Genomic DNA, 9,204 nt, shown 5'->3' with positions numbered 1-9,204 from the left:
CTCAGCGAAAAGCAAAGCAGTGAGCTTTAATTCCTCCTTTTCCCTCATGTTTGTATGAAATCCACCAGGTACAGTTAGCTCTCCCTCCAAAATACATCCCAAACCTTGGGCTGGCATTTAGCCTAGCAGTTCAGATGCTGGTTAGGACGCCTGCATCCCCGATCAGCTCCACTCCCAATTCTAGTTCCTGCTAATGTGCACCCTGGGAGGCAGCAAGCGATGGCTCAGGAAATTGGGTCCCTATCACCCACTTAAGAGGCCAGAGCCCAGCCATGTGGGGAGTGAAACCAGCAGATAGTAGCTCTCTACGACCCTCTTTCTGTCTCTAAAATAAATATTATATATATATATATATAATGTCCCCAAACCTATACATTTATCTCCATCAGCACATATATCACCCTAGACCAAACCACCATTACCATTTCTGTTTTGACTGGTCTCTGTATTTCAATTCCTAGCCCTCTAAGATCCATTCTCCAATAAACCAGAGTAATCTTTTATGAGACATTCACTCATTCATTCATCATTTTTTCCCCAAAGTGGATAGGAACAGTGTATCCAACAGTGAAACAAAGAAAATTTCTATGCCCATGGCTTTGATTACAGAAAAGAGGCACCACACAAATAATTTTCTGGAGTACAAATGCTATGAAGAAATAAAACTGTGAGGAATTAAATCAGAGGTTTTTGCTCCATAATAATTCTTTTAATAGATTAAAGTTCAGGTTCCTTACCTGAAGAGAGAGATAGAGAATGAATGAATGAATGAATGAATGAATTTTCTTTATCTAGTTCACTCCCCAAATGGCCCCCAATGCAGGGGCTGGGCCAGCCAGAAGCCAGGAGCCAGGAGCTTATCTCCAAAGTGGGTGCAGGGGCCCAAGGTCTTGAACCATCTTCCTGCTGCTTTCCCAGGCACATTAGTAGGGAGCCGACATTGCAGGCAGAGGCTTAACCTTATAAGGCCCGGCGTTGGCCCTCCAAAGTCGTCTTCTTCTTCTTCCTTTTTTTAAAGATTTACTTATTTATTTGAAAGACAGAGTTACAGAAAGAGAGAGAGAGAGAGAGAGAGAGGTCTTCCATCACTCCCCAATTGGCCACAAGGGCTGGAGCTGCCCTGATTGGAAGCCTGGAGCCAGGAGCTTCCTCCGGGTCTCCCACGTGGATGCAGGAGCCCAAGAACCTGGGTCATCTTCTGCTTTCCCAGGCCATAGCAAGGAGCTGGATTGGAAGTGGAGCAGCCAGGACTTGAACTGGCACCCACATGGGATGCCGGCACTGCAGGCAGCGGCTTTACCTGCTACTCCACAGCCCCGGCCCCAAAAATATTCTTAAAAGTCCAAAAAAGTGCATGGCATAGAGAGATATTGATAAAAATGTCTTTCAAGGTTATAAATAACGAGAAACTATGCAATCACAAGCCTCCACGGACTGAGAACGAGCCAACCCCGCCTCCCGGAGCCACTTCCGTCCCAGCCGGCGTTGGGCGGAGAAGAAGTCATCTGCGCAGGCGCCGCGCGACCGTGGAGCGTTCTGGGTAAAGATGGATGTCCACGATCTCTTTCGCCGGCTCGGTGCAGGGGCCAAATTCGACGTGAGACGCTTCTCGGCGGACGCAGCCCGATTCCAGGTACTGTGCGCGGGGCACGTAGACCGTAGACGCAGAGAAGGAGCTTCGCGCGAGAAGGGGTCGGTGGCCCTCGGGAGACCCCGAGCCTGCTGCGACCACCTTTGGGGCGGTTTCTCTCCTTTCGGGTTTAGTTTTCCCGCAACCCTGGCCGACTCGAGAGGAATGAACGAACTGTCGGCAGACTTAGCTGAGCCTCGCAGCGGAGTCTCACCCGTCTTTCTTCTTAGTTTATTCCAAGCAAACTTCGAGTACTTTCAAAAGGAACTGTTTTCTGTAAAACTGATGGAAAGGAACTTTGAAACGGGATACAACTGAAAATGGAGAATACCCGGGCTGGGCTGGGCTCGGCGTGCACGTGGCTGTACTGGGCTTGGCTGTTGTCACTGCTCCACCCCCGGCCCCCAGCGTGCTCAGTAACCGGTGGGAGGAGCGATTTACCTTGGGTCGCGGGAGTGGTAGATAAATCGGGAAAAGTCAGAAGATGTTGTCAGCCCTGGCATTAGGAGCCAGGGACCTGGTTCATTTATTATTATTAATATTGGTGCATCATGTACTTTCTTCTTTCGAACCAGATTGTGTGGGTCCAAATGCTGCGTCTGGCAGTTATTAATTTTGAGACCTAAGGGCCGGCGCCACGGCTCACTAGGCTAATCCTCCGCCTTGCGGCGCCAGCACACCGGGTTCTAGTCCCGGTCGGGGCGCCGGATTCTGTCCGGGTTGCCCCTCTTCCAGGCCAGCTCTCTGCTGTGGCCCAGGAGTGCAGTGAAGGATGGCCCAGGTGCTTGGGCCCTGCACCCCATGGGAGACCAGGAGAAGCACCTGGCTCCTGCCATCGGATCAGCGCGGTGCACCGGCCGCGGCGGCCATTGGAGGGTGAACCAACGGCAAAGGAAGACCTTTCCCTCTGTCTCTTTCTCAGTGTCCACTCTGCCTGTCAAAAAAAAAGAAAGAAAGAAAAAGAAAAAGAAAAAAAATTTTGAGACCTTGGTTATTTGACCTCCCAGTGCCTCTGTTTTCCAGTCCGTGATGCTGCCGTTTGCCTGGTAGCACCGTTGTAAGGATGAAGTGATTTAATATGCTCTACCGTACTTAGGAATCTGTGTAACACACAGTAAGCAGGTAGTTGTGTAAGGATTCACCGCTGCCATGATTATTACAGTTACTGTTACAAGATCAGGAAGGACGTCTTTGGATTGCCTTTGCCCAAACACATTGTCTGCGGGAAAAGTATTTGGTGAAAGGGAGAGTCGCTGGACCCAAGCCCTTACTGCCAATCCTGCTTGGATGAAAGCAGTGCTGTTCTGTCAGGTTTCATGTTAAATTTTTTTGGGTTTCAGATAGGGAAAAGGAAATGCGACTTTGATTCTTCAGAGGTGCTGCAGGGACTGGACTTCTTTGGAAATAAGAAGGCTGTCCCAGGTGAGTGCGCAGCTTCACAGACACATGGGCAGCTCCAGGATGAGGAGAAAGAAGCAGCCACCCACATGGAAGGGAAGCGGGAACAGAACAAGAAAAAGAGGAAGAAGGTGGATTCAGGTTAGAATCTGATTTCTTTTTTTTTTTTTTTAATAGAATCTGATTTCTATTATGTTTTCTTCAACTAAATTGGTGATACAAGCATACAGTTTGAGTCAAAACAATATAAAGTCACTCATCAGTTGAAGGCATTTGGATTGTTCCCAGATACTTGCCATTATAAATATTGCTACGTAACAGGTGCTTATAACCTGTTATCCAGGTACTGTTGTGTCTGTAGAATAGCATCCCCAGAGCGGAATCACTTGGTGAACAGGTGTGCACACTTGTTTGTTTGAATAGTTACTACAAAATGACTTCCTGTTCCTTTGTCACTGCTGGGTTTGATTGTTGTATAGTTTTTTTGCCAGTCTAATGAATGAAACATTTTTATTTGCATTTTGTTGATAGCCGGGGAGGTTGAGCATCTTGTCATACACTCTACTGGACAGCTACATTTCAACTTTGCTGTGTTGTCTGTTCTTTGCCTATTTTTCTCAGGATTTACATGTATGTGTATGTGTCCTTTATACTGTACTATAGGAGTATTTGTCTTTTTATATTTTATATCTACTAAACTGCCTAGTCATTTGCCTTTTATTGCGTAAATACTTAAGAATGATAAAAAGTAAATTTCCTTCCCACTCCTTGTTGCCAGTCCACTATTTCTTGAGAGGCAGTAACTCTTATTAATTTCTTTATTATTATTATTATTATTATTATTATTTTGGACAGGCAGAGTTAGACAGTGAGAGAGAGAGAGACAGAGAGAAAGGCCTTCCATTGGTTCACCCCCCCAAATGGCTGCCACGGCCGGTGCACTGCGCCGATCCAAAGCCAGGAGCCAGGTGCTTCCTCCTGGTCTCCCATGCGGGTGCAGAGCCCAAGGACCTGGGCCATCCTCCACTGCACTCCCGGGCCACAGTAGAAGAGGAGCAACTGGGACCAGAACCCTGGGTGCCGGTGCCTCAGGTGGAGGATTAGCCTGTGAGCTGTGGCGCCGGCCTCTTTATTATTTTTCTAGAGCTATTCTATTTATATGTATTTATGCTTCACTTAAAAAATTAGGAATACTCTATGTATGTTCATAAACGTGAATACTTTATATTCTATTTGTGAACTCTCCCTTTCACCTCTGTTTTTTAAAGATTTGTTTCTTTTATTTGAAAGTTAGAGAGGTCTTCCATCCACTGGTTTACTCCCCAAATGGCTGCAGCGGCTGAAGCTGTGCTGGTCCCAAGGCAGAAGCCAGGAGCGTCTTCCGGGTCTGCCACTGGGTGCAGGGGCCCAACACTTGGGCCATCCTCCTGTTTTTCCAGGTGCATTAGCAAGGAGCTCAATCAGAAGTGGAGCAGCTGGGTCTCAAACTGGCACTCATGGGATTCCGGCACTGCAGGCAGAGGCTTTACCCGCAATGCCACAACACCAGCACCCCTCCTCTACTTAAAAAAAAAAAAAAGTATTTTTATTTGAAAGAGGCAGAGAGAGAGCGTCTATCTGCTGGTACTCAGACCATCTTCCATGGCCTTCTCCAGCTGAAGGGGAAGCTCACACTGGCACTCCAATGTGGGAGGCCAGCTTCGCAAGTAGTGGCTTAACCCCCTGGACCTCGATGCTAAAAACAGTATATCTTAGAGACTGAAAGCAGCAGGAAGTGCACTTCATTGTTCATTGTGACACTGTGTAGTATCCCATCCTGCATTGTAAGGGAGGGCCACGATCAATTGGACAGGTTCAGATGTGGTGGGCATCAACTTGATTTCCATGCTTTTGCTGTTATTGTGTTGCAATTAAACTAATTCTTCTCTGACTACAAGGAAGTTTGATAAAACCTTCCATCAAGATTAGTAAGAAAGACATGCCACAGGCTTAGGAAAAGGATTCAAATGTTAGGCAGCCAGAAGTACACAGGTATAAACCGTAACCATATGGCAGCAAATGGGTGTAGACCATAGATCCATGATACAGAAGGGAGCTTCAAAAAGCTCATTAAAAATACACATTATTATTTTTTAAACTATTTTATTTATTTATTTGTTTGAAAGGTAGAGTTACAGAGAGAGAGGGAGACACGGAGAGAGATCTTGCATCTGCTGGTTCACTCCCTAAAAGGCCACATCTGCCAGAGCGGGGCCAGTCCGAAGCCAGGAACCAGGAGCCAGGAGTCTCCTCTGGGTCTCCCTCACAGGTGCAGGGGCCCATGAACTTGGGCCATCTTATACTCCTTCCCCAGGCACATTAGCAGGAATCTGGATAGGAAGTAGAGCAGCCAGGACTTGAACTGGTGCCCATATGGGATGCCAGTGTCATAGGTGGCTGGTTAATTTGCTACACCATGACACCAGCCCCTCTTACAAGATTTTATTTGGTATAAATAGTGAATAGAGGACTGATTTAAAATTCTTCCAGACACTAAATAATTGTGCTAGTATTTTATGTTAATAATCCATCTTTCCTATTGGATTTAAAGCAACTTTTATTATAACTTTATTTCCCATGTGCATTCAGGTTCATCTCTAGGCTCTTTCCTGTTTTAAGATTGTATTTGTATACCAGTACTAGCTTGTTTTAATTACTGTGCCTTACAGTATTTGGGGGAAAAAAAATCCAGTATCATGAGGAAGCATACCATTTTTATCAGTTGGACAGCTATTTTTTGTTTGGTTGAATTTTTTGTTTATTTGAAAGAGTTAGAGAGAAAGATCACCATCTGCTGGTTTACTCCTCAAATGACTGTGCTGGCCAGGCAGTGCCAGGCCGAAACCAGGAGCCAGGAGCTTTTTCCAGGTCTCCCACATGGGTGCAGAGGCCCAAGTACTTGGGCCATCTTCTGCTGCTTTCCCAGGTGCCTTGGCAGGGAGCTGGATAGGAAGTGGAGAAGCCAGGACTGGAACTGGCACCCATATGGGATGCTGGTGTTGCAATTGGCAGCTTTACCTGTTATGCCACAGTGCCGGTTCCTGGCCAACTGTTTTCTCCCTCAAGTGATTGACATAATCAGTAGCCCAATTAAAATTCCAGCTGAGCTCCTAGATTCTGTCTGATCCAGACCCATCTACCATAGGCTTTTGGAGAGTGAACTTATGGATGGAATCTCTCTCTCTCTCTCTCTCTCTCTCTCTCTCTCTCTCTCTGTAACTCTGTCTTTCAAATAAAACAAATACTTTTTAAAAACTGAAATACAGGATTCATTGCTGTGACGTAGCAAGTAAAGTTGCCATCTGCAGACCAGCATCCCATATGGACGCCAGTTCGAGTCCTGGATACTCCACTTCCTATCCAGCTGCCTGCTTATGCACCTAGGAAAGGCAGCAGAGGATGGCTAAGTGCTTGGTCCCCTGCACCCATGTGAGAGACCTCAATGAAGCTCCTGACTCTGGCTTTGGGCTGGCCCAGCCCTGACTTGCAACCATTTGGGGAGTGAACAGATGGAAGTTCTCTGTCTCCCTCTGCCTTTCCTTCTGTGTAACTCTGACTTTGAAATAAATAAATCTTAAAGAAAAGAAAAAGAAAGAAATACAAGCACCATCTTTTTTTTTTTTAAGATTTTTATTTGACAGGCAGAGTTACAGACAGTGAGAGAGACACAGAGAGAAAGATCTTCCTTCCGTTGGTTCACTCCTCAAGTGGCCACAACAGCCGGAGCTACGCCTGTCCGGAGCCAGGAGCCAGGAGCTTCTTCCTGGTCTCCCACATGGGTGCAGGGCCCAAGCACTTGGGCCATCCTCCACTGCACTCCCTGGTCACAGCAGAGAGCTGGACTGGAAGAGGGGCAACCGGGATTAGAACTGGCGCCGCAGGTGGAGGATTAATCAACCGGGATTAGAACTGGCGCCTATATGGGATGCCAGTGCCGTAGGTGGAGGATTAATGTAGTGTGCCATGGCACCAGCCCCACAAGCACCATCTTTAAATTTTTTTTTTTTTTTTTTTTTTTTTTTTGACAGAGTGGGCAGTGAGAGAGAGAGACAGAGAGAAAGGTCTTCCTTTGCCGTTGGTTCACCCTCCAATGGCCGCTGCGGCCGGCACGCTGCGGCCGGCACGCTGCGGCCGGCACACCGCACTGATCTGATGGCAGGAGCCAGGTACTTATCCTGGTCTCCCATGGGGTGCAGGGCCCAAGGACTTGGGCCATCCTCCACTGCACTCCCAGGCCACAGCAGAGAGTTGGCCTGGAAGAGGGGCAACCGGGACAGTATCCGGTGCCCCGACCGGGACTAGAACCTGGTGTGTCGGCGCCGCAAGGTGGAGGATTAGCCTAGTGAACCACGGCGCCAGCCCAAGCACCATCTTTAAAAAAAAAAAGTATTCAATCCTGATGGGAAAAAATGAACCACATTTTTTGCTTCACACTACAGTATAAGCAAAAATTAACTTGAAATGATTCAGACTGAAATGCAAAATCTAAAGCTATACAACTTCTAGAAGAAAACATAGGAAAAACAATCTTTGTGACTTTGAAGTACACAAATGTTTCTTAAAAAAAAAAGCACAAACCATGAAAAAAAAAAATTTAGTATATTGAACTGTATCAAAATTAAAAATTTTTGTTTTTAGATAGCATTAAGAAAATGAAAAAGTGAGCCACAAATATGGAAAAAAAATCCATAACATGTATATCAAACATAATAGGGTTTACAGCCACTTACCTAAAATGATACACATATGGGAATAAGCACATAAGATTCAGCATCATCAGGCAAATTTAAACCACAATAGAATACTACTACATAGTCATTAAAATGGTACAGATAAAAAGACTGATTATACCAAGTGTTGACCAGGAATATACAGAATAAAGCTTTCACTTTAATGGTCAGATGGTACAACTACTTTGGAAAACAATTTGAAATTGTTTTTTGGAGGGTTAACCACTCACTCACCATGTTACCCACCCATTCAACTCAGATATTTACCCCAGAGAAAGGAAAACATTCATCTTTAGGAAAATTTGTCATCAGTTGTTCATAGCAACTTGATTTATAATAGCTAAAAAAGTGGAAATGAACCAAATGTCCTTAGGGGGTGAAGGATAAACAGATTATATAACCATACTGGAATACTACCTAGTAATAAAATATAAAGTTTAAGGCCTGGGTTGTGGCACAGCTGGTCAAGTCACTGCTTGCAATGCTGGCATCCCATATCAGTGCTGATTTGAGTCCCAGCTGCTCCGCTTGTGATCCAGCTTCTTGCTAACAAGCCTGGGAAGGCAATGAAAGATGGCCCACGTGCTTGGGGCTCTGCCACCCACATTTAAGACCAGGAAGGTGTTTCAGGCCCCTGCCTTGGGCCTGGCCCTGACCTGGCTGTTGCGACCATTTAGGGAAAGGAACCAGAAGATGGAAGATCTTTCTCTCTTTGTAGCTCTCTGCCTTTCAAATAAATAAAATTTTTTTTAATGTGAATTTATTGGTGCTATAACCTGGATAAATCTCAAAATAATTATCTTGAGTGAAAGAAACCAGACTAAAATTCATATATACTATATGATTCCATTCCTGTAAAATTCCAGAAAAGACAAACTAATCTATAGTGAAAATCAGATTGGTGGTTGCCTAGGGATTTTTTTCCTTGCCTTATATTTTATAAGTATATATCCCTAAACACTACTTTAGTTTTGCATGTTTTTGACATTTTATGAATAGATTAAGACTGGATGTTTTTCCTCTTGCTTGGCTATTCATAGTGACATTTAGTAGTTTCTTTGGTAGTTTTGTTTGTATGTGGTAAGATACACGAAAGTTACAAATTAACCATTTAGGTGTGCAGTTCAGTGGTTTAGATATATATAGTCAAAGCTGTTCAGTCATTGCCACCAGCCGTCTCCAGAGTTCTTTTTCTCTTGTAAAACTACAATTCTGTACCCATTCAACCAGCAGTGGGGAACCTTTTTTTCTGCCAAGGACCATTTTATTGATAGCATCATTAATGGGCCATTAAAAATGATCAGCTTAAAAATTAGCCTGCTGTAGATTTATTGAATTTCGAGTCCTGTCTGCAGTTTCCCTGGCAGGGCCAGACCAAATGATTTTGCGGGCCTTACCAGTAACGAG

General features: G+C 45.1%; 1 protein-coding gene across 2 annotated transcripts in view; it reads left to right on the top strand.

Annotated features, from left to right (window-relative positions):
* The first annotated feature begins 1,435 nt into the window (after nucleotides 1–1,435).
* DDX52 (DExD-box helicase 52) overlaps nucleotides 1,436–9,204 on the top strand; it is a 32,931-nt gene continuing 25,162 nt past the window's right edge. For both annotated transcript variants that reach the window (XR_016223826.1, XM_002719247.6), the window contains exons 1-2: nucleotides 1,436–1,633; nucleotides 2,971–3,169. Coding sequence is in view for 1 of the 2 variants with exons in the window: in XM_002719247.6 (XP_002719293.1) it covers nucleotides 1,547–1,633; nucleotides 2,971–3,169 (286 nt within the window). In the remaining variant the exon portion in view is untranslated. The remainder of the gene's footprint in view (nucleotides 1,634–2,970; nucleotides 3,170–9,204) is intronic.

The sequence above is a fragment of the Oryctolagus cuniculus genome, chromosome 17 (assembly GCF_051225735.1).
Source record: "Oryctolagus cuniculus isolate XC-2025 breed Fujian yellow rabbit chromosome 17, ASM5122573v1, whole genome shotgun sequence".
In the NCBI taxonomy this organism is placed as follows: domain Eukaryota; kingdom Metazoa; phylum Chordata; class Mammalia; order Lagomorpha; family Leporidae; genus Oryctolagus; species Oryctolagus cuniculus.
This window is presented reverse-complemented; position numbering and strand designations above follow the sequence as displayed.